Raw genomic sequence first — 27923 nt, 5'->3', positions numbered from 1 at the left:
ATGAAATTTTTATATTTTTATTTTATATTTCTATCTTAATCTACTGTATTCTCATTAAAGTTACGTTTAATTGAAAATTATTTTAAATAACTTCAAGGAAAAAAGTTTACAAATTATAAAAGCATTTTTTTTAAATTAATAATTTTTAATATATCAATCATTTTAAGATGTATAATAATTGCTATTCTCAGGAAAGATAGCGCTTTTTATTTAATATGTCGAATAAGCAGCATTAAACGATGATGAAGGCAAGAAATAAAAATTATCGATACTCTAATTTACCGACTGTATTGTATAACCACGTAAGGGGAATAATAATAAAAATTTTTACGTAAATTTGATATAAAAAATAAAAAACAAAAAAAATAAAATAATAATAATAATAATAATAATAATAATAATAATAATAATAATACTAATAATAAATTCAAGAAATGGATCGTTTTTTCATCTATTTTAATCGAAAGATTTTTTTTTTTATTTTATTTTTATTTTATCATTTATTTCTTTTATATTAATGTAATTGAAATGTTATTCGGTTTCATTTATTTATTATGGAGTAATGAATTCTTTTAATAAAATTGAGTCTAAACACGTAATCTAGCAGAATCGTGAAAATACGGATTGCTAATTGTAATTCCAATTATAAGCAAAAATAGTAAACGAAGAAATGTAAATGAAAATTTGATAGAAAGTACATAAGATAAACGATATTGCATATGCTAGGAATATATGGAGTACTAAGAAACGACCGAACATTTATCTTGCAAATCATTCAATTACACAGTGGTCAGTAAGGCAGCACTTTCACATCCATCTCATTATCCTACCGATAATCATAATAACAATGAAAAAGTGGTGAGGTAGTGGGTAGTGGTGTTTTGTGCGCGCGTCTGTAATTGTGTTTGCGTGGGCGTGTAAGCGCGCGCGCGCGTGACTGGCACCATTTGGAGGCTTGGAGCCCTGAGCAATCGCTACAAGCGTCTACATCATTGCCTCGACGGCAAATCAATGAATCAACATTGTGATGTGAACCCACCGATACCTAGAGCACTGTACGACTGTAGTAAATCCGACTGCTGACTGACAACGCCGGAGACGACATCGTGCTGCGTGTGCGACGTCGCAACGCTCGGAAAGGAACTAACGACGGGCGGCGCGGCGGTGACCGTCTGCTGAGGCACGATCGGCGACGTAACAGCCGGAGGAGGTTGTTGTTGTTGTTGTTGTTGTTGTTGTTGTTGCTGCTGCTGTTGTTGCTGTTGTTGTTGCTGCTGCTGTTGTTGCTGCTGTTGCTGCTGGGGAGCCGAGGGTACACTGGATATCGAGGGTGTGATCGTGACCGCGGCTGCAGTTGTCGTCGCTATTGGCTGGCTCGAGGCGATTGGCTGCTGCGGTTGTGGTTGTGGCTGTGGCTGGGTCGTCTGAACCGGCGCGACGACCGGTGCCTTTTTGAGGGGGGCCGCCGTCGCCAGGGAGGTGGGCCGTGAGGGCTGGGCTGGCATGGAGGCGTGACTCGCCACCGGGGGCACCGGCGCCGAGGCTGCCGCCACAGGTTGACTGGCCGTAACCGCCGCCACGGCGATCGGTTGGCTCGAGTTGCTCGCGCCCAGCGCTATTTCGTTGTGAGGGTTTCACTTAGGGTTATTTAATCATCTACGTGTATTGCGCCTCGCTTTAATCTACACTCGGGGGACATCTACGCATCGTCGCTTAGGCTATTTTAGCTAAGTCTGGGCTTATAGACGCACCGCTCTACCCACGATACACTGACAATAATTCGACCGATGGATCGTTCATATTGAAATTCAATTTGCTTCGGCTTACCTAGCGCTCGCCCGGCCAATTTCAAATCCAATTTCAACACATCCGACCGTTTTTATTCCTTTATTACGTAATCTTTCATGGGGCTCCGAGTTTGGACGCTCCGTTCAAACTGCATTGCAATTGAAAGGACTTTCGTCAATAGCGAGGATCAAGTATCGATGGTAAAACAGTTGGCTGATACAGTTCGTAATAGTTCGGACGTTAATTTTATGATTGAGTGACATCGAATACCGGAACACCATAAACACGCATTCATACCCATATTAAAAATCGAATAATTTCAATTCACCAGGCTCTATTGGGCGTTTTTTTTGTTGTTGTTTTTCGTTTCTTGTTAGTGTGATGCTACTGTGACTATTCTCGAGCATTACTTCAAATTTTGAAAGCATGAAAGATTTAATATTGTCTTTACGAATGTTACTGGGGATTACGAATCGTCACCGACTTCTTAATATAAATGTGAATGCATGTGGAATGGAATATTTATTGATTAATGGCATTATTGTAAAGAGATATGAAATATCGATCTTTATAATAATGCATTCTACTGAATCAATTATACTACAAGTCGACAATTTTGGTAAAATAGCCAATTTATAAAATAAAAAAGCAAAAACCCCTTTTTATTTAACTATAATTGACGAAAAATTAAATTTTCACGGTAAACATGTTTTTTTTTTTTTTTTTTTTTTTTTTTTTTTTTTTTTATTGAACAATTAAAAGTAGATCCCAAAAATTACGAAACGTATAATTTAGTTGGACTTGAAATAATTTTTCCAATAACGTTTGACAATAATTTCTTATGGAAACGTAATAATGACTGGGAAACGTACATTCGGCAAAAATCGAATTTTTTCGCACAATTGTAGTACAATTGATACACCAGATTAAGCACAAAAGATCCGAATTGTTTATTGCCTTAAAACCTTGAATCACATTAGAAAAGTCGAAAGTTTAGTTACTTTCGATCGTTTTTTTCATTATATAGTATAATTTTTAATAGAAAAAATCGTATTTTAAAAAGAAAAGAAAATATCTTTCAATTCACTACTTAAAGTTGATCTATAAAAATGTTTTAGAAATGAAAAAAAAATCCTATATTAATCTATAGAAAATATAGATGTAGATATAGATTAAAGATTTATATATATATATATATATAAAAAATATTTTTGCTTCGAACTGTAGAAGTAGAGTGCATCTTATATTTCTAATGTAATAATTTAAAATACAAGGAATTTCAATCTCATAAAACATTTGTAGTTTTCGTTTAAAATACAAAAAAAAAAACAGCTTCAATTCATTGATATAATAAGTTTTCCATAATAAAAATTCCCGTATTCAACAATACTTCGTAAGATTGGAATAAGATAGTAAATACGATTTTTTCATCGGACTGCATTTTCCATAATTTCTCATGCATTTTATTCAAGAAATCCAAATAAATAAAAAAAAAAAAAAAAAAAAAAAAAAAAAAAAAAAAAAAAAAAAAAAAAAAAAAAAAAAAAGAACTGAAATTAATTCCGAATTCAATAGCAATAAAGGTGACACAAGGTCTTAAGGAAAAACAACAACTCGTTATTTTTATTCATTACTATATATATTCAGTGTTCACTTAAAAATTCATGATGGAAATGGAGAAGTAATGTTTTGCTTAAATATTAAAATAATGTTATTATTTATTTTATTTTTCAGAAGAAAATGATTATAAAGGGTTAAGTAAGCCAACGAAATCTCTAAAGAAATAAAATTCCATTGTACTGCGCAATGAAGTATTTTAATTTAAATAATTAAAATGTATCTTTTATATTTCTCCATTATTATGAATTATTAAATATTAGAAAGATAATGGGAATAGTAGAGTTGCTTTAATTTCTACTCAAACGGTATAATAATATTTATTAAAAACCGTTAAAATAATATTTGTAATCAAAGCTTTGAAAAATATGAATTAAAGATATTCGCGTAATGAACTAAAAAAAAAAAGGTTACTTTGACTAAAGTCTTCAAAAATTTTCCTATGAATCGCTATGAACTAAAATAAATTATAACTTTTAAAAATGACATAAAAATTAGAACAGCTTCAATGTGGAGTCGCATTGTAAACAAAAATAATTAAATAAATAAATAAATAAATAAATGGATGAATGAGTGTTAAAATTTTTTTAAATATTTTAAATATTTAAAAGTTCTTGATAATAAAAAGCTTTTCTTTTCAAGGTTCTTCAGAAATACGCACATGTCACATGAATAAAGTACCTCTAACAATTGATTAATGCTTTTATAGAAAAAAAAAACTTGAAAAGGTTATGCTCAACATTGTCTCATTCTATTTATTACTTTTCTTCCATTTCATCAATTAATGTAAATTAATCCAGGTTTATAGTTTAATAAATAATATGGGTACGGGCTTAGAAAAATGGTATCTAAACGAAAGAATTTTATTTTATTTTTTTTTGTTAATATGTAAAAAAATTAAAACTAATAATTTATTTGATTCAATATCTTATCGAAATATTAAAGCATTTCTTTTTCATGATATATTTAATATTTTTATTTATTCTTTTTGCGATACACAAAATAATTCAAATTACAACATTTATTATTCATTTACGGCCAATATGCGTTTTTACAAATGTTATTTTAAACGTATATATTTTTATAGTTAAGATTTAAATCTTTAGTCAAATTAACTAATTTTTTCTAGAACAACTATGTTACGTTAAACTTACTAAAATATTAATAAGGCACGAGATGTCACGAATCAAGCCAGTTGTACGTATGAATTTCCTAATTCTACTTTTACATATTTGTTCAATAATAATCTATTGAGGTTCAATAATATTCACGTTTGAACAATAATTATAAAATTAAGCGTTAACTATTCTTTAAAAAAAAAAAAAAAAAAAAAAAAAAAAAAAAAAATATATATATATATATATATATATATATATAATAATAATAATAATAATGATGATGATAATAATAAACAAATAATAAAATAAAATTCTATTCAAACAATAGTAATAAATAAGTCTTTTTAAAGAATAGTTTTAAACAATAGTTTGCTATATTCAATCATAAGCAGAAGATGTAACAATTAAAAATGCTCTTTAAAAATGATATGCATGTGCATACATACCACCCACGTATGTATGTATATGTATAGGAATGTTACAAGATTTAGGAGCTTGCATGAACATAAATCGGAAAATTATCAAAGACAGTAGTTTCAAAACGTTATTCGTTCATAATGAAAAACCAGTCGAAAGAATGTAGCGATTGTAAATTAATATTTCAATTAATGTTTGAAAATGGCGCAGTGTACTTGAAAATTACATTCGATTAGTTTAAATTATTTTAATGAATTCAGCGAAACCCAATCGAAATTCATTATTCAAACATTAAATGAAACGGCCATGTTTCAATCGTGCAAGTATCCTGTTCAAAACGTCTCGTAATCAATCGGCAAAATTAGCTTTTACAATCTTCCAGAATATTAGCGATTTAATAATTGTTCAAAAACTGACACTCGTATTAAACAGTAAAATAAATTCAGAACTAATACAACAATTAGTCAAGGCTATTAGTAAAAATCGACAATTTGTCCATTTTCGTATCAAGCAAAGACATTTGTTATACCTTGTTCAGTGGGATTATTGCTAGGTTGAGTGACTGCTGGCTTCGTTACTGGTCCCGTGGAATTCGCTGCCGTTTGATTATTCATTAATAGACCTCCGGTATGATTTATGTTTGAAGCCTGTATAGGATTAGACAATTGTTATCAAAAAACCCTGATTTCTCAAATGATTGCCTCGGCATTAGCCTAAGGAACCTCGTGCATTTTTTTTTTCTCTCTCTCTCTCTCACTCTTGCTACTTATTATAAGAGACGAGTATGGGCGATCAAAACTCGGTATAGAATACTCAACTTGCACCAATCAATTACTTGAGTATGTATTGAGAGCCGATTATTAGCCGATTATTAGACAAATAATGAATTTATGCTGCCCCTATTATTGCTTAATTGCTTAATCAATAATAGCATTACGAAATAATAATTTCAATATTTTTTAGGTTAAATTTCAATTAAAATAAATTTTACGCGTTGACATACCTTTGGCCAAAACATTTAGAAAAAAAAAAATCAAATAAATAAATTAATAAATAAATAAATAAAACAGTATTTACAAAGATAATTTTAATTTCCCTCTACCCATTCTAATAAAAACAACATTTATTGTTGAAATACAAACAAAACAAAAAAAAAGTTATTAACAATAATTTGAAATTTGAATATTTGAAATTCTCATTTGTCTCTATTTCGTCGGCATGCTCAAAATATTATAAATAATGCATAAAATTATATTCAATAGTACAGAGTACAGTCGGACAAAATCAATTTTTTTTTTTTTTTTTTTTTTAAATAAAATAATATATTAAAATTAAATAATCCAGTGCATATACAATGAGAGGCGGGGTAAGGACGGGGGGGGGGCAAGGGGGGGGGGGGGGGCAAAACATTAAAAATTTGATATAACTGGGATGCTATTAAATAATATGCAATATGAACGATAAGCTTTAATTGATAGCAGTAATTGATACTTATTCTTTTGTAGTCAAGCACTTTTTTTATCGTTGAGTTGATCGATAATAACCAATCGATTGTTGAACTATTGCATCATAATATACATACATACATACATACATACATACATACATACATACATACATACATACATACATACATATATACACACACATATATATGTGTATGATAGGACAAAACTTCAATTATAGTTTTAATTAGAAGCTAGAATATACTTCTTTGTGGTATGAGGCTTTAAATAAGAAAGTAGATAATGGACTAAGATAACTCAACTTAGGGTAAGTGCACCAGTAAACGAAGAATAAATCTTAAAGATACCATCTGTTCAATAATTCTATGGTTTCATTATAATTAATATTCAAAATTTGCTTCATTTTTTTTTTTTTTTTTTTTTTTTTTTTTTTTTTTTTTTTTTTTAATACTATAATGGTTAATGAAAATACTACGCAACTATTGTTAAAATTAACTTATCATAAGGTGTAATAATTTTGTCAGCTTATTTTCGAAAGTTTATTTCCATTCAATAAAGATTTTTAATTTATTACAACAATTTAATAAAACACGTAAAAAATTTACTATAACAATAATTGTTTACATTTGGCATTTTTTAAATACTCGTTTTATAATAAAGACGTTTAATTAATATCGATTCTTATCATGCAGCCTACCATACCAACCTTATACAATTATTTTTATTTAAAATGATGATTGGTTTAAGCATAATCGAAACATCAATTTGCAACATATATACGCTCAAGCATTATAGAAAAAGTAAAGCAAATATTCAATGATTTCAAAAGTGTTAATACATGAAAGAATATAAGGAAGAGAGAAAAAAAAAAAAAAAAAAAAAAAAAAAAAGGAAAAGAAAAAAAAAAGAAAAGAAAAAATACAGAAACGTTAATTCACTCTACTTTTAAAATCTTTAAATATTTAATTAAAATTATGAATAAATGCAGGTCTGTATTTATAAATTTGTATTATTTTTCGAATCAAGATATTTACTCATACTACCTATTCATACAAATTATATGGTAGATGTGCAAATTGTTTACTCTCTCATAATCTGTTAAAAAATGCATCTCAAATGACTTTATATTTTTGTAATGTAATAATAAATAGCCACAAAGTAAAAAATTAACACAAATAGTAAAAGTAACATTTTATTGTAATAACTATGATTAGTGTATTGCTCATTTTACATAATAAAAGATTACAATTTAACTTGCTCCAAATTATAATTTGTCAAAGAGCTTTAGCAAGATATAAATTGCATATAACTAATTTATTTTGAAACATACAAAAATAATTATTAATCGCTTTTATGTTCTATCTATTTTGAATACCGATATAAAATATTGTTACTTGCTTCGCCAGTATAATATATGGAAACAATAAATGTGAAATTACAATCGTGTGGTTCCTTTAAATACAATAATTTTTCCGTTATAAAAATTTACAGCTACAATAATATATCAAAAGTTTTGGTAAATACAAAGATTTTGAAATTATCAACATTGTACGTTGAATTTTCGTAATAGCGTTAAACAAACATTTCATGTATAATAGTATAAAAACAGATAAGGTAAATCGAGCGTCGTAGTGTTCCATCTTTCAATGTTTAATTTATATAAAAGAAGTTCAAAAAATGTATTATCGTCAGTACAGAATAAGAATTTTTTAATCTATTGCAAATAAATAAGACTTCGCATTATAAAATTTGTAAAATTTACTCTATCGTTATCATTGCCTCTTTCGTGCGCATCTAATTTCTAAATATAATTTCTAAATAATGAGAGAAATTATATATAAAACTTTAATAATAATGGTACTCTTTACTTAATCATTGTTGCTTTAGGCTAAAAACAAAATATTCTCGACACCTCAAATTGCTCTACGAAATTTATATAACTTCAATTTAACAACTAATTTCACTCGCATTTGGAAAACTGATACACGTGTCCTTTAAAACCGTATGCATTTGCTTTCGTGATAAATAAAAAACAAAAACAAAAACAAAAAACAAAAAAAAAAAGAACAAAAAAAAATCAAAAAAACAAAAAAACAAAAAAAAAAAAAAGATAGAAAGAATGAAAGAAAGAAAAATTTCGTAATAATTAAAAAACAAAGTGTTAAAAATCTTCGTGACATTTGTTTTATTTGAACTTGCAAGTATTTTAAACCTGCAAAAGAAGAAATTACATGATCGTTAGCTCTAGCGATTGGCTTCATATGCCAAAGAACTTGCGAGTAGAAAACAACGGTTTTTCCTTATAAATTCGCTCGTCGTTGACTGGTGCATTTACCTTAATGAAAACAGACGAAACCTAAACAAGACCTACCGTTGGAACTGTACTAGCTGATGTCGTTGTGGCCGTCGTAGCAGCCGCGGATGTAGCGGTGCTCGTCGTTGTCTTCTTCGCCTTTTTTCTAGGCGGCCGATTACCCGCGTTTCCTGCAAATGCAATTACGTGCTACTAAAAGCGAATCTCAATCGCCCAATCGACATTTTATTCTCATTCATTCTCTTTCGATTATTATTTCTCTTTTTCGGCGATATAGTGGAGCGCCAATACGGCATTGCGAGGATACCAACCAACTATGTGTATTATTATTATTATTATTATTATTATTATTATTATTATTATTATTATTGCCATGAAAAGTATGAAAGATATAAGTAAGCGTGGGCAAAAAGTAATAATGCCAGACGGTAATAAGTCAATAAACAGAAACAACATCGGTCGATTATTTTCTAATAGATTTTATTTATATACTTATATTATAATTATATCACTGTATACAACAATGTTAATTTAAATATCTCAATTGTATGCTTTTGTGGACTTTCATCTTAAGGTTTTTTTGCATTTTTTCTTCTCCGCATCATCTTCTTCTTCATTTATTTCCTTCATTTATATTAAAAAATCTTAATGCGCAGAACAATTTTTACCTTTTCTCTTGCTCATTCTTATCATTCTACATAACATGTTCAAATTTTTTGTCAATCATTCTTATACGATTACGTACGTGTCTGCCTGTATGTCCTACTTTCTCTCTCTCTCTCTCTCTCTCTCTCTCTCTCTCACAGCGTCTCTGTTGCCTTTGCACAACATGTGTACTCGTGTTTGTGTACATTATATTTATATATTTATAATTATATGTATATCTAAACCACACACAAGTACACCAAATCTGATCACATGCGCACACGCACGCGCACACATACAAACATATATATGTTACTCGCTCGCTTTCATTCTTTTTCTCTTATTCTCGCGCTTTCAATCGCTTCATCATTTATATTTTTCTGATTTCTTCTACTACAAGGAAGGGTACTTGTTTTGCAATTTTAATAATAAATGACGATGACAACAGTGATTTGTGATGATGTTGCTATTGAACAGGTGCATGACGATGACTTTTGTTTATTTATCTTTCTTTACTTCCTTATTCATTTCATTATTTTACTATGATAATCGAGTCACGAAGGCGATTACAAAAAAGTTTTGCGTTCGATTATTCACAAAAAAGGAAGGAAACTTCAAAACTACCTACTTTTTAATTGTTCATCGTGCAATGTCCTATTATATGATAATGTAACATTAGAATTTATATTAATGGTAAATTAGAGCTTCGCAATAATTAAAAAAAGGGAAATAAATGGTACAATTGTAACCATCTCAAGAGGAATTATATTTCATGAATTCTATATAAAATTAGGCATAAATGAGTCACAAGCTCATAGAAAATTTTAACTCTTTATAATATATTAATTATTGATAATCTTTAGCTTCTCTTCCCCAAGCGTTCTTTCTCTTTAACCAAAATAAAAAAAAAAAAAAACCAAGTCGCAGGGTTAGCACATTAAATATTATTGAGATCGATGGCAAGAAATAATCTTGCTTGGCATTGTCTTTAATTCAAATAAATATATATATAAAATATATATATATTTATATATAAAGTCAAACGAATCTTTTCGTTTTCAATATTTTGCTTTAGGGCAATGTGAAGTTTCTTGTCTTGACTGAGAAGTATCAAAACTTTTAATAATTAAGAAAATGCATTATTTCCAGGCACTTAATGTTAGATATCAATAAATCAATATATTAATAATAAATTGATTAACTAAGCTATTATTCTATATTCATTCGGTATTTATAATTTATCCAAGTATTATTAAAAAATTCAATTATGTAAATGGTATATTACGCTTATAGTACTTATAAGAAATTGTGTATAAAGATTCTTATGAATCTGTACTATATATTTGAAAAAATCGATAATGTTAATTATTGAAAATTTAACATTAAAATAAAAATCTCATAGTACTTCATTACTTTGATCGAATTTACATCAATATATTTGTTGAAAATAGATAAACTAGCCCTCACCTCCATCACTTTTCAATAAATAAGATAAAAACATGTACACTGGTGTAACAGGTAAAGACTACAAAAACTTTTGTGAGATCCAACTCAGTCGATAACAAGTAATGCTACCATACAACCAACTTTTTTCCCTATACATAAATCTATCGAAATAATAAAAAAAAAAAAAAAAACAAACAAGAAAACAACAAAAAAAAAAACAGAAAAAAAGGTATGGACGAAATATAGGCGAATTAAACAAAAATTTAAATAATGTAGGGCTTTCCTCGTCTCTTCGTTCGCTAACTAATTTCCACGTAAACTAAACAAAAATCCAAGAGATAATGCAAGCGTTTTACGTATAAACTTTATAAACACAAGTGAGTCAGTGTCCGGTAATAGTACAATTGTAAAGTACGTATAATTTTCCTACATAAGCATTTAAAACCCGTGTTCTGTTCTCCCCTCTTTCAATCGTTTCGTACTGGAAAAATATACTTTTTAACTTATTCCTTCGTCATACAATTTCACATCTTCATTTTAATTCCTCGCACTCATCAAAATAAAATGTTACAAGACCAGAGCTAAAACACAAATTGACTCATACACTTCGCTTTGAAAATGCAAATCATTATACAAAGATTTTATAGTGTTAGCGGTGTGTGTATAGTGAAGAAAAATTAAAATACTACTTATACTGAAGTGTGGAAGAAAAAAATCCCGGTCTTCTCTCGTGCTATGGAAGAAAGCATAATAAGAAATGCTATGTATATAAGGAGAAAACAAGAATCAAGACAAAAGAAATAAAGGGAATCATATTTGTATAATAAAATGCAGAATGATCCGGCTTATCTTAATTTATATAATATAGCGAACCGTTGATCACTGCTTGAAATTTGGAGTGATGCATCATCCTTCAAAAAGATGTGTCTATCGTATAATTATCAATTAAAATCGAACATGTAGATTTGTGTGAGACAGAGGGACAAAGAAGGGAGAGTTTTTTTTTCATTATATATTTTATATTTTTATTTTTGCACATACATTTGTCTCCCTCGACCTTTTTCCTCAAATTCTCTCTCTCTCTCTCTCTCTCTCATTCTCTCTCTCTATCTCTCTCTCTCATTCTCATTATTTCTTACAATAAAAACCTAAAAAAGTTATAATATTGGACGATCATAATCGTATTTATATTAGTTTTCGCTATATATATGTACAAAAACGCGTACACGGCGATTCTTGCCCGTCAATATATTTATGAATGTGTAATGTATGCATGCGTGCGGGTTATGTGCGCGCGCGAAAGACAGTCACGTGTGTGTACATACAAGCGCGCACATATATAATTATTTATCTATTTAACTATTTATTTACTTAACCATTCACTTATTCAACGCTCAAAACATAAATTTTCTCTCCCTCTCTCTCTCTCTCTCTCTCGGTGCTGGTGGTTATAGTAATGTGTATGTGTATGTGTATGTGTATGTGTATGTGTGTCTTTTTCTCTTGGTGAATGTATATCTGCATGTGTGTGTGTGTGTGTGTGTGGACGCGCGCGCGCAAATATATTCATATATTTATATATAAAAAAATATAAAGAAAAATAAAAATTATACAGAAGTTATATTTATCAATTAAAGAGATAACGAGTAAACGAATAGAACGTGCAACAAGCGAAAAACACAAGATTGAGTTTGGTGCAGTTATCGTCACTATTAAAAAAAAAAATGTTCCGATAGAAGGAAAATTGGCACACGGTTAAACATCTTTAAATCTTTATAAATATATATTTATGTGTGTTGTGTGTATACAACGTGTCTTCATTTGTAGGAAGTGCACGAAACTCAAGAACACGGTACTTTTTTTGCATATGTATGGTAACACGTAAGAGCGCGCAAACGAAGCCGAGAAAATTTTATGACAAAAATTTACCATAATTCATGTTTATATTATGTTAGTATATTTTATACTATAAAGTATAATTCTTATAATTCGATATTACTATAATACAATTATTGAGTTATTTTATAACGACGAATGCTTAAACTCAACATCAATTAGAAACACATTTCTTATATTAAAAATTATACGTTCCTACTTGAAGTACACGTAATTTCTTATATGTATTTTCAACATTTCATAACGAATTAAAATATGTAAAAAAGTCTAAAACGCACTTTTCAATTATTATCATTATGATCTTAATTTAACGGATAATATTAATATGTAGTAAATTTTGTTATGAAACTCTCTCAGCTACAATGGAAGAAATTATTTTATAGGCACAAAATATAGATTGAACAACCATCGGAAGAACTGTTTAACCAAATTAAACTAAAGTAGGTAATAATTTTTTGGAAGGCAACGAGAAACTTTTCTTCTTTTGATAACTAATAATCAATGATAATGATAATGATAATGATAATAATGATAATAATAAGAATAAGAATAAGGATAATAATAATAAAATGAATACCTTATAATCGCGAAATACACAAATTATTACTTAACTGTTATCATCCTTAAAAAGAAAAAAATGCATTGTCTCTATTTAACGCATCTTCTTTATTATTTACTATTATTTATTTATTTATTTTTTTTTTTTTTTTTTGTATCTTTTGAATGCAAAAAATTATCTCTTTCCTATCTAAATGTTCTTTTAGAAAATTCACCGACACACGCACCCTTAATAGTTCTAATTTTCTATAAAAAATTTTACTAATCGCGCCGTCCCATTGAAAATGATCACGAACACACTATATATCGGGGATCTGCACTCTCTTACACCTCGTCGATACAAATCCAAATATTCCCTTTCGTTTTCTCCCTTCATCACTAGCAACGCGTACTACACTATCCACGTATTGATTATCGCGTCGGATATTAAATATTGGTTATCGCGTTGAATATCAAGTATCGACCATCACGTGAGCATATCTTGCCTTATTATACGTTTTTTAAAAATTTGTTTATTTATGTTGTTGCTTGTTCTATTTATTTATTAATTTGTAAATGTTTCAATTAAGTACGTTGCAGAGTGTACGATGTGTTTTTATAATATACTACGTGAAGTTGTACTCAAGTGCAACTTGTGTATCGTCAAGAAGCTCATCCGAAAACCGCACGCACACATGCTTTTATGTCGACACCGTTTATTTTTTTTTTTATTTATTTATTTATTTTTTTTTATTATCCTCTGAACATCGGTGCGATTTCATATCATCAATATGTCCAAATTAAAAAAGAAAAGAAAAAATTCATTATTTCTTATCAATATACTTTGCTATACATAATTCTAAATTTACATGATATCTTTAACAAAAACCGCTATCATGGAGCAGACATTTACATATATAGAAATATAAAAACAAAATAATCATTTCCTAAAATTAATGAAATCATCTAAACTTGTATAAAATGACGAAAATATGAATTTTTCGTATATGCAGGACGGGTCGAAAGTAACCTAGTTTACACCTTTTTAACACATTACTTGTGAATAACATTACAAAAAAAAAAAAAAAAAAAAAAAAAAAAAAAAAAAAAAAAATTATATATATAAATAAAAAAAAAAATGAAAGGAACTAAAATGTATAAGTGAAGAAAAATACAACGGTAAACAAAAATACACGTACAGTTTTGAACAAGTGGACTCACACACAAATACAGACACACACAAACCTCTTGTTTTTTCGTTCTTTTTTTTTTGTTACGTCGCGCCACAGAACTATCGCCAATCAATCGACATTCGTAAGATTCTACGCATGAGAGTAGCACAAGACTTATCTCATCGACTATTCTGCGTTATTTCTTTTTTCTTTTACTGGCACATATCGATGTGTGTATGCATGTGTGTGCGTGCGTGAGCGCGCTAAAAACAAGAGGAAGGCGCGCTCTGAGAAAAAAAAAACCATGAAACAAGAAAACGGACGACCAGATTGTACATAATATTATTTCCCCTTTCTTCGTTGACTTTTATCTCGCTATTTCGCTTATTTTGCACACTCGCATTTTTTTTTCACAAAACAAATTTCTCTTTATTCTCTCGCTCTATCTCTCTTTACTCTCTCACTTTCTCTCTCTCTCTCTCTCTCTCTCTCTCTCTCTCTCTCTCTTTCTGTCTTTGTAGTCGAATGTGTCTGTGTGTACTCAATCTTAAAGAAGAAAAATAAAATTTAAACGGTTTTTAAAGCACACGACGAAGCTTAGCGGAGTGCAAACAATGTGTTTGGAGGCCAGTGCGCGTGCCTTAACGCTTTTCAAAACACTGACGTTTAACACGATTCTATACTTTCCTTCGCCTCTTTCTCGCCTTGCAACAAAATTCCATTCTCTCTCTCTCTCTCTCTCTCTCTCTCACTCCTTCCTCTTACTCCCTTGTGTCTGAGTGTAAGTTTCTTGCTCCGTCAATTTATCCATTGCTCTTTTTTCTTTCGCTTTTTTCCGTCTGCGTGATTCAATTCCACATTTTTTATATCCTTTTTTCCTTTTTGTTATCCATCTTTTGCCCGTTTTCAACTGACCCTATATGCATGTATGTGCTTGCATTGGCTGCACTACAGACACGTTATTTACTTTACTTACTCATTTTTATTACATCGTTTTATGCATTATAATTAGAATAAAAATTTACTTTTCTACATTACAAATACCTCATCATTATCCGAATGCAATGCAAGAATTACCTTCAGTCAATTTTTTCATTATTTATTATATAACCGTACGTTTACAATAAACAGTTATTTTATAAATTTATTTTATAAATTATTATTTTATTAAGTAAAAATATGTATTAAACTAATACGTTCATTTCAAACGAACCATAAATTTCCACACTTTTAATGTAAATTTTTTATATAGATATTTATTATTAAACAAAAATATAATTTCGACTATTATTTATCATTTATACAAATAATATGTTAATTTATTATCATTATATCTTTAGGTACATAAATAATTTATATTAATGATATCAGAAAACTAATTAAAAACACCCTTAGTTATAATAAATAGTTATATGTAATATAAAAGAGTTATCTATTAATATTAATATATTATTATATTTAAAAAATATATATCAAATTTCATAGTGCATTATTTAATTTTTTTGTTTTTTTTTTCCATTAAACGGAATGTGAAAGTTATTGACAATAAAGTTATTATTTTGATAATCTATGAATTTACTAATATAAAAAATTAATTGCAAAAATATTGGTAATTTTGAGAGATAAATTAAAAAATTCTACATATTTCCATACATGTACAAAAATATTTTTATAAAATTTATTCTTTTAATTTATATTTATAATACTTTTTATTTTAATATTTACTTCGTTCTTTTTATATAAAGATAACAAGATTTAATTTTCATTCTTAAAAGTGTGCTCTAAAGTAGCTTATAATTATAAAGCTCCTGATATTTACTACATGTTTTTCAAATGGTTTTCATATATGACGGGGGGGGGGGGATAATCAAGAAAATGGTAAATATATTCCTTGTTGGTAATGGTAACGGAACGAGTAGTATTTAAGTTCATTAATCCTGCAAAATAACATTTAAATTTGGAAGATAAAAGCTCTTAATAAACATCAATAGTTAAATTTATGGATTCCATGTTAAAATTATGTATAATATTGTCCATTTGTCCATATAAATTAATATTATTATTATTATTATTATTATTATTATTAAACATAATAATTCTATTCTCAAATTCACATCTCAAAATTTATTTCAAATAAATAGTTTTAAGTGCAAAGCAACTAATTCGCAACAAAAATTGATTTTAATAATATGAAAGTCTTATTTAAAAAATTTTATAATTATTATTATTTACTACTAGTCCGAACGGATATAATCCATGAATAATCACAATAATTTTCATACCCCAATTAATAAAATACGCGATTTCTTTTTAATAAAAGCAGCTTTTCTCTTAATGAAAAACTATTTCTAAGCAGTCACAAAGCACTGATCACAAAAATCCAGCCACCAATACACATTGTCTGCATTTTCCAATATATTAAACAGTATTTATACATCATTTTAAATGACGTCCGTTCTACTGTTTTTCTTAACTAATTAGCTTGTTTCCCACAATTTCACGCATTCGTGCACTCTCTCGCTTATTATTTTCAAAGATTTGTCTTCGCTTGATAAAACAGTATCTTATACGAAGAACCAACATATAACTGTTACTCACACTCCGTTTCATTTATTATTGTACCTCTTGTTAAATGCTATATTCGTTAGCCTACTGTTCTACATTTGAGGGGTAAATAATGTTGATCGACATGTGCTCTCACATGCAGGTCGAACTACGCATATCTTTTATATGCAAATCTGCATTCGCTCTAATATTGATTTACTTGAATAGTAAAATGATACGTTGAAAATAAAATCAATGGAAAAAGATAGAGAAGGCTTGTCATTGAAAAAAAATGCCAATATCATCAAGCCATTGCTCATATATCATTACTTATGGCAAATTATTAAAAAAAAAAAAAACAAAAAAAAAAACAAAAAAACCAAAAAAACCAAAAACAAACAAACAAAATAACAATAACCCATTGTGAAATTAAGAGTTATGCAGTACTGCTTTTTTTTTATAATTTATTGAGAATTAGTAATTGCCAGGAACAACGGCCTCAAATAGTGTACTTTTTAGCAACATACACTCCAACGCCGTCATTAGAAATATTTATTATATATTTTCTATAAGATTTTTCGCGATTTTTAAGTACTCTAAAAATCGTAGTAACATAAAATTAAAATAATTGCACGATTTTGTTTATATATTGGTATAAAAAGGTCCTTTTCACGTTATTCAAGAGGTGTTGATACAAACTTTAAATGAAAAAAAGTAATTATACTTATGACAGTGAAATTACTTGCCAATAATTTGTATCGGTAAATCCTTACAACGTACATTTCTGCAGTACTAAAAAGAATATTTTACTATCCTCCCTTTATAAATTTCCAAATAAATCGATCCAAATGTTGAGTTCTGTTTACCAAAATGAACCCTATTTAATTATCCATAGTCTATGAATTATAAACAATAAGGGAGCGTCAAAGAAGCAGTAAACCTCGAACCAAAGGCTGCCGTTGACTTTCGAGCAACAGAACGTACCTTCGACACCAACAGAGCAAGAGAAAAGAACCGATTTTCTTAAATCATGAATAATTGTTATACACATAATAATCGTTTAAACAAAGCTGGCATGGCATAATATGGTATCCTCTAAACACAGTCTGCACTCCACTAGCTCACCTTGTTCTTACCATAACATGTCGAATTTTTTTGTTATCATTATTAATTATATTATATTATATTATATTATATTATATTATATTATATTATATTATATTATATATATATATATATATATATATATATATATATATAGTTATACATATGCATACATATATTCATACAAAATATATATGTACGTATATGCGCGTATGTATATCATACATATAGATATACATACATACGTGTTTATATATATATATATATATATATATATATAAATTAAATAAAGCATTCGAAATTGCGTCAAGTTTCATTAAATTGCCTCTTTTTAATCAAAATAATGCACATTATTTTTATGCTATTAAAATAAAAATGTAATAAAAAAAGAACATTACTTATCATTTATTTTATTATAATACATAAATATCTCCTCGCACAATCCTTTTATTCATATATATGATTCGAGACTGTAATGAAACTTGTCGCTGAATTTCGTAGTTGCAAAAATGTATCGCTAATATTCCGACTATATATATACATACATAATATACATGCATACATGTTCATGAATACGTGAATACATACGCGTACAATGAATACGCATACGTATGTACGAATTATATATGAACATATACGTATGTATTTGTAACGCCGTCTTAATAAATAAATATAATTAATAAAGAAATAATATTTGCAGATAGTAAATTTTTTAATCCTCGTTAGAAGGTAGCCCGCGATATTTTGTGCAGTCGTATTTGAATGTATCATATTTTTTTAAAAAATACGTTTTTTCATGTTTGACATTGCGCGTGTTTCAGTTTTAACTTTCATTCGCTCGTTCTTCGCTCACTCGCTCACTTTCACTCACTCATTCATTCGCTGATTTACCCACTTACTACTCTCTCTCTCTCTCTCTCTCTCTATCTCTCTCTATCTATCTCTTTTTACTATATTATATTGCCGTTAAACTGACTTAGTACTCGTATGTCGAGATTTCGGCGTTTTTTTATTTTTTATTTTAAACATTCGACTTTGCGACTCAATGTAATATCAGAAATCCATTGAATATTGCAAAGCAGTCACCAAACCAGGAAGCATGTCATACCGTATCATATGTCCAAGTATTGGCAAAATGAGACAATACGAAAATGGATGATCAAAATGATAGAAAACAGAAAAATATTTGCATTAGTTTTTTTCTTCAAATAGTTATTTACAAATAATTGCAACATTTATTCATAATTACTGTTGCTATCCATTAATGAGACTTAAATTAATTTCAAAAATATAATTTTTGTAAAGTTACTTTATTGTTTATTTGTATGCTATTTTAAGTAACTTGTTCTATGATTTGATCTAGAAATTTACATTTACAATAAAATGATGCTTGGCATCGACTTTAATTGATTATAGCACCGACGAATAAAAATGAATAATTTTTACAAAATAAAACAAAACAATAATATATGTTCTACAAGTTTGGTCCAAAGATTACACTGAGGCGCATGTATAATAAGTACATGCTCTATGGGACTGATCATGCTACATGGCTAGGTGCACTACTTCCAAAAATTGCTTTCCATATTTGATTACTAATAGTATTCATTTTTTATTTTTTCCTTTTAATCAATACCAGTGCAATTAACAAAAAAGAGAAAAAGTAACATTTCATCTTTCGATATATCCGCCGAAATAACGAAAGTGACACAAAATGCCCGGAAGCATATGAACAGATCTAGTTTATAACGTACGTGAAAAATCTACTATATCCGAAATACGAAATAACTAAACTCTTTTATTACGAACAATTTCAGTGCTTGTTAAACGTACAAACTGTATTGTCTATACAAATTCTTTACGGTGTTAATTAATTTTACGAGGATGAATATTTGCGCTTTACGGAATACAAATTTTTCAAAAACGTTACCAATAAGTCTCCAAAATAGAAATTAAAAAAAAAAAAAAAAAAAAAAAAAAAAAAAAATAAACAAAAACAACACAAATTTAACGAATATTTTCGTGCTACATCAAGTCTTACCGAAAATAACTTCGTTATTATTATTATTATTATTATTATTATTACTATTATTATTATTACTACCACTAGTATTATTACTATTATTACTATTATTATTATATTTGTATCTTCGAGTCGCAAACAGTCGTGAATCACCCCGTAACTATAATCGCAAGAAATACCGTTAGTTTATCTGCTTATATTTTTTTTCCAATTTTATTCTGATTTATATGTCATGACCGCTTCTTATTAAGCAGTCGTTTTTTGTTCCCAAGTTGTAGGGGCATAATGCGACAACAGTTAGATGAGGTTCATATCTAACCTGCTTCACTGTCGCTCGAATCAGTGGAACTCGAGGAGAGCGAACTGCTGCTGGAATCACTATCACTGCTACTACTACTTGATGCTGACAATCTCGATGGTCCACTGGCTCCACCAGTTCCAACCACATCAACCGACTTACTACTGTCTTCTATAACACCAATTTACAAAGTGATAGTTAATTTTTCATCATCTGTAGTAGTTCTATTATCATAATTTTACACTGTGAGGATAATACGTCGACATAAACATAATTATGGTCATTAGAAATCCATTAGTATAAAAAAATCAATATTTATTTAATAAATTTGACATAAATTAATTTAAGTTTTTATTTAATATTAAACAAAATATAGGTAGATATAGATTTCTAAAACTTTTTATGAATAACTTTTATTATGAAAGATACGATGAATATCATATATAGAGTTATGGAAAACTTTTATTGTATTAAACATGGTTTGGTAAAGTGCCACGCAACATCAAAATTATGTAAAAAGAACTAGACCCTTTTTCTCAAAATGGTAGATTCATTTAAAATTTTAGCAAAATATTCTATTATATAAACCTTGTAATATAACATTTTCAGAATATTTTACTAATCTTTTCATCTAAAGAAAATTCAATATTTTAGAAAATCAAATTAATCAATCCAGATTTGAACTTTTCAATAAAGAATGCATATTTTCATTCTCCTAAGCCTAAAATCTTGTATTTACTTTAAAATTAATATACGATATATTCAAGTATTATAGAAAAATTATGGTAAAGTTATACACTAAAACACTACTAATTTTTATGCAAAAAAATCAAGGAAATATAAACAATGTGTTTCTTAACTACGAAAAAACAAAAGTATAATTTTAAAACAAATTATTATAATTATTGTATATACAAGGAATAGTATAATTACTTTAAGTAAATGTTTTCATATTAAGCTAAGACTTTATTTATACTGAAGTATAAATAAGAAAAAGAAAAAATTTTTAAAAATTGTATTTTAATAATTTTTTTATTTTCTTGGCGTGATGAAAAAATTTTAATATTACATCTTTTACTTATCATACCAAAATTAAATTTGTATATCAAGTTATTGTGGATCTTATTAAGATGAATAATCATACTACATAAACAATATTTCTTAATAAAATAATCAAATGAATAATAAACACTGTTATGATTGTACTTAAAATATATATGAATATAATAAAATTAATATTTATTGTACTAACCTTTTTTCATAGGCTTTTTTACATTTCCCAGCTGCCCTGTGACATCTTGTAACCTCTTTTCTAATTCTTGTTTCTTCTCAGCTATCTGTTCATCCTTGGACTTACCACTGACCTTTTTATCTATAGATGGAAATACAAGCATTAGAATTTAATATTTCTATATTAATGAAAAGATGAGTAAATATCTTAAATTACTAATACTTTTCAATAAAACATGATAATTACACTTGCTTCTCTAGACTATTTATAAAACAAATTGTATTGGATTATCATGCTGGAAATTGGATTTTACAATAAAAAATTAATACTTTGCTACGTTACATTACTTTAGAAAAAAAAAAGATAAAAATATTTGATAAATGTGTACATACAAACATAATTCTAATATATAACTATAATTGACGTTTGTGAGTGGAGCTACTTCCCATATCCCTACATTAAGCATGGTATTTATATATATATATATATATATATATATATATATATATATATATATATATATATATTTAGAATTATTTTTGTATTTACACGTTCTATATATATATATATATATATATATATATATAAATACCATGCTTAATGTAGGGATATGGGAAGTAGCTCCACTCACAAACGTCACTTCAGGACAAACTACTACACTCTGTTTAGTTAGTTAAAAAATATTATGAAATATTATGAATGTGTTAAATTCGACACAATTAACAATTAACAAATTGGTATTGTAAATTGGTAAATACATATTTTTCTTTTTCTCATTTATAGTGAAAAAGATAAGTATGAGAGTGAGCAGTTTGACGGCAGGTTGGAATTCTAAAACGTGCCGGACCCATGAATCGACGTCGGAACAGAACTTACAGTAGAGCTTACGTGACATTTTTCTGAGGCAAGATGCGACGTAACTCTCCAACTCTCTGAGCGTCGATGGTTTCAAAGTTTCGAAGTCAATTTCTATTTCATCAGGATTCGAGTCCCTTAACGAAGGCTCACGTGACTGTATTATATGTACTACACGACCCAATTTGTCACCTACATAAAAAAAAAGCATAATAAACAGAAGTTACATTAATTTAAATTATTGATTAAAATTTCTTGTATTAATTAAAATATATTAATCTGAATTGGTACTATCATAATATTGTTTTAACTTTTTACTGGAACTATATCAAAATTTATATAAAATTTGTTATTTTTTTTAGGCCTTATATTTTATTTTCTATAAATAAAATACTAACTCTTATAAAATAGAATAATTGATTTATTATAAATGAAAACACTATGTTAAGTAATATTTTAATTGTATTATTGTAGGCATCATTTATATATAAAATATTTTATCCTAACACAAAGAATAAATTGAATCATTTAGTATACATACCATATGATTTAACTAATATTAAATGTACTTATGTCAACCTTACAAATATTATATTTTACTACTAATAAATTTAAAACTAACCTAATAATATATTTACGTAATTTTGTATTTATTATTTGAGCAATGATAATTGTAGGTAAAACTGAGGACTGCTTTTCTAAGACTCATAATTATAATAACTGTCACAAGAAGTTAAATAAGCAACTGAAAATCACAATTTAATTGCTATTGGCATTATTTTTGGTTATAAAGTATGGAAAGTCAACATCGAATATCTATCAATTATACTTACTTTTGCTCTTTTTCAAATTAAGTTACATGACAATACTGTTACATAAGTATAAAATAAACACCGTTGAATTTTATATTTTGTCTTTAATAAAAGAAATAAATATTTCTTTTATAAAACGTACCAGGTAACCTATTAATATCCAAACTGAGCTGCCTTTTTTCGTCATATGACATCGGCTTCGCATTGTCTTCGTCTTCTGAGTCGAAGGCGATAGGAGGCGGCTGATTTGCCGCATTTTTCTTTTTATTTCCGGCCGATCGACTATTAGTCTTGGGCCTCTTGTTTGCCGCGTTCGCAGCCGTGGCTTTACCTGGCCCTCTACCTTTGCCCTTTTGACCCTTGGCATTGACTGCCACTGCAGCCGCCGCCGCTGCCGCTGCCGCAGCGGCTGCCGCAGCCGCAGCAGAACTTGGAGCCAAATGATGTCCTGAAGACATAATATAGGTTCAAACACGAGTCTTGGGTTAATAATGAATAATAATTTACTTCTCTAGTTTAAATTACACCTCTTAATGCTGAAAATGGTGTTCAAATTTTCATAGATTTACCATTTTAAAAATTGTATAATATGATAAAAGTAATTTAGAAATTATTACGCAAATACGAATAGTGAAGGACTTACATCATTTTTGTTTTACATAAAAAGTTTAGAAAAAGATAAGGAAATAAAACAGCAATTTTTTTAAATATTATCTTCAATGCCAAATTAATAATACTAAGATGAAAATTTAATATAATTAATAATGATATTATATAAAATAAGCAAAATTATTAATTAAAAATATTAGACGTTGATTGTTACATAACTTTAAGGATAATAAGATAAGCATTCTCACAAATCTAGGTCATTTACAGATAAAATACTTAAATAAACCTTGGAATTACTTATATTAATTACACAGTACATACCTATGGCATAAATATACAATAATAAATGGTTATGATTACCTGCGCCCAACGAAACATTGGCTAAACTAGCACCAACACTATCTGAAACACTTCGCAAACCGCCTCCTGGCTTCATTAATTCTTTCATGGCACCACTATGTCCGCCCGCCATGAGATCCTTGCTATTGAGAGGCTTGGACTTATTCGGCTTATCAGGCTTCTTCTTCTTACTCTTTTTTTTACCACTTTGCTCAACGAGTTTGCGCATTTGCTCCTGCATGGCTTTCAGCTGCACAAATAAGTAAACAAACAATTCTAATACTTAGTTTTGAAGATAAATAGTGTTTGAAGTCATACTAGTTTCCAATAATTAATTAAATAGTAAGTAAATGAAAAAAATTAAATCATATTAATATGTTAAGTGTAGGCATTGTTTAATTAAAAAATTTCTTAATACCGTATATTTTAATTTTACTTACCTCTTGTTGTAAGGCAACTAATTTTTGCGTTCTTTCTTCCTCGGAATCATCAGAATCGGAAGATTCCTCCGAAACAGAACTGCTGCCACTACTATCCGAGCCTTTTATACCAACTAAACCACCTAGTGGTTCATCTGGAATCTTAGCATACCTATTGTATAAACAATCATATTAGATTTGCTATTTCAATACAATATATTTAATAAAAAATTTAATAAAAATGTTGACCTCATTTCAAAAACATCCTGCAATTTTTTTGCCATAGCAACAACATCGTGATCTGGAGGATTATACTTATAGCAATTGGTAAATATAAGTCTTACATCTGCGGCAAATTCTAAAGCCGTATTGTACTCCCTTTTGTCCATTTTTAACTACAAAAAAATCTTGGCATAAACACTAGCAAACGTTATAATAACATTTTCAGATAATAGTAAATATAAATCATTTTGTAATTACGATTCCTTACTATACCAGTTGTTTGAATAAAATTATATTCAATGCATTTAAAAATTGTGGTTATTACATTATTTTGATGAAATCATTGCATCAACAAGAATAAATACCATTTAATATTTATAAAAACCTCAAATCTTTTTAAATCTTTCTTCTATAGCATAAAAGATGATTTATGATTTACTTATAACTGATAAAATTAACAATGAACATATATAAAAATAACATACCTTAACTGTACCAAGATCCATAGGTTTTTTGATGATGTCATGGTAGTCATGAAGGCCTAAAAGTTCTGCATCAACAGGTTTATAAAAAGGCCACGCATAACTCTACGATACAAAAGAGAAATCTTTATGATCCCATTTCTTAATCGTTGAGATTTTAAAAGTAAAGTAATAATTACCGAATGTTTCTTGGAGAACAATTCTTTCAATATTTCATTGCAAGATTTTAAAGCATCAGAGAGTTTGTCTTTTAATTTGTTGCTTGTGTGTTGAGGCTAAAATAAAATAATTGAATTGACTTTCAGTTGATTTTACAAAAAAAAAAAAAAAAAAAAAAAGTTGTTTTTTTCCTCAAATTGTACTTAAAATAAAAAAAAAATGATTTTATAAATTTTATAAATTTATTACAACAAATTATAGGTACACATCTATTAAAACAAAAGATATTTAAAATCAACAAATGTTATTTAGAAAACGTTAAATTGAATATTATTATCATATTGACATAAATTATGGAAAGAATTAATAAATAATGTATGTAACAACAATCATTTTGTATGTTTAAAAATGGAATGATGGATGAAGTTCTGAATTTATCTTCTTTATTCAATTACAATTTTTTTTTTCAACTACGTATGCCACAGTATACGTTTTATTTATTACGAAAGTTGTATTAATGGACAGAATTATTATTTGACATGTACTTCCTCTTACAGAGACGTTTATTTTTAATAAAATCATTTAAACTTATGATTTTTATTAATCTTATGATAATTACATGATTTTCAATCATAAATGTATAGGTTATTTTAAACGTAAAGCAAATTAATAGAAATAAATTATGTTTAAAATATAAATGTTAATACATATTTATTATTATTAAGAAAATGATAATGATAAAACGATTAAAAATTTTTTTAAGTTTTAAAAAGACATTTATTCTTATATATAATATTCTTTTATATACACTTTTTATTTTTAAATATAAGAAATTTTAAGACAATGTAAAAGTTCATAATATAATATAACAAAAACAATAACAACAAAAATAGATGCACACACTACAATACATTTTTCTTTATCCCACTTTTTTTTATAATTAATTTTAATATAATTTTTTACAACAAATAAACTTAAAACAAGACAAAACAAATGATGTGAATTTTGAAGATGATAAAAATGAATATACCTGTTGGGCCATAGCCCCCATCAGGGGCATGTTAGCCTGATGAAACGGCACCAGGCCGTCTTCTGCTTGCCTCGTTGGCTGAAACAGCCCCATCAACCCACTGTTAGTACGTAATGTAGTGACTTGGTTATATGTGCATGCACCAAAGACATTGTCACATGTATGACAATTAAATGAATTTAGCCCGTTCAAGGATAGATAATATTATCTTAATGCTAACACTATCAAAATTTGCCATTTTGTTTTCAAATTATTTTATTAAAGTATTACTTAACTTAATAATTAATTTAATATTAAAATTTTAATAATATAAACTTGATAGATATAAATAAATATGTAAAATAAATGTATATTAAAAATATAACTTTTTAAAATATACATCGTAAACTATATTCTTTATTGTTCAAAACTATAATAATTGTATTCTTATCAAATAAAATATACACTTAAAAAGAAGTGTTTCACTCTTAGTTTTTGAACTAAAATTAGTTATTAGAAAAGTACACGAGCAAAATTAATCAATATACATTCGTGATCATTGATAATGGGCAATGTACACATGGTGTAAATATTTTTGATGCACATTTTAATTAAATTAAATACTTTTATGTAATAAAATTAATTTACTAATATTACGAGTATAGAAGAAAACAAATTTTAATATGTAACCCATTAAAATATACCCATCATAATTAATATAACATAAAAAGCTAAATATACATAAATTATGATCATATACTAAAATTAACTGTAACAAATAACCTTATTTAAATTAATATATAGCAATTTAATGATTAGTAGTTATTTTTCTATTATAATTTTAAATTAGAACAAAACAGCAAATAATATTATCAAATATGTGACAAATACATTAGTGTTTTTAGTCTTTATTCTCAAAAATAATGTTGCGATTTTTTCTCTCTCTAAAATTATTTAAATTATTATTAAAAAAAATTATTCTTACAAATGTTAATTAAATAAAAAAAATTAAGTTTTATTTTATAATTTTTTTATAATTGTCACCTTGAAGAAGTTAAGAAATTGTTAAAGGATTTTAAATTGTTTAGTACCCATTAGATAAAATAAAAAAATCAAATTATAATGAAGTATACAAAATTTTTATATAAAACGATAGACCTACATATGTGTTATTATATAAAAATGTTTAAAATGAATAGAATTATCCATCTTTGTACTTACATATGTACAAAAGAGTAAAAAATTTATAATAAAATACGATTTATAATAAAAATAAATAAGTAAAAATTATTAAAAACGAATTAGCATATAGAAATGTAATACATTTTTTTTAGGTAGACATCTATAAGTAATCATGAATTTAATTTAAAATAAAAGAATTTTTAAGTATTTGTATAGAAA

The 27923-nt window shown here is 27.6% G+C and overlaps 1 protein-coding gene across 1 annotated transcript in view; it reads right to left on the bottom strand.

Annotated features, from left to right (window-relative positions):
* Positions 1–27923, bottom strand: part of LOC105364174 (homeotic protein female sterile) — a 52596-nt gene that overhangs the window by 8771 nt on the left and 15902 nt on the right. Inside the window, exons 9-21 of the mRNA XM_011502044.1 lie at positions 26544–26621; positions 25534–25629; positions 25358–25459; positions 24900–25045; positions 24672–24822; positions 24253–24481; positions 23426–23731; positions 22505–22663; positions 21638–21757; positions 20407–20556; positions 8778–8890; positions 5470–5587; positions 1046–1615 (exon numbers count right to left, since the gene is read on the bottom strand). Coding sequence (XP_011500346.1) covers positions 1046–1615; positions 5470–5587; positions 8778–8890; positions 20407–20556; positions 21638–21757; positions 22505–22663; positions 23426–23731; positions 24253–24481; positions 24672–24822; positions 24900–25045; positions 25358–25459; positions 25534–25629; positions 26544–26621 — 2338 coding nt within the window. The remainder of the gene's footprint in view (positions 1–1045; positions 1616–5469; positions 5588–8777; positions 8891–20406; positions 20557–21637; positions 21758–22504; positions 22664–23425; positions 23732–24252; positions 24482–24671; positions 24823–24899; positions 25046–25357; positions 25460–25533; positions 25630–26543; positions 26622–27923) is intronic.

Source organism: Ceratosolen solmsi, unplaced genomic scaffold, assembly GCF_000503995.2.
Source record: "Ceratosolen solmsi marchali unplaced genomic scaffold, CerSol_1.0 scaffold43, whole genome shotgun sequence".
Lineage (NCBI taxonomy): Eukaryota > Metazoa > Arthropoda > Insecta > Hymenoptera > Agaonidae > Ceratosolen > Ceratosolen solmsi.
Note: the sequence above shows the minus strand (reverse complement) of the source record. Positions and strands in the feature narration are given on the sequence as shown.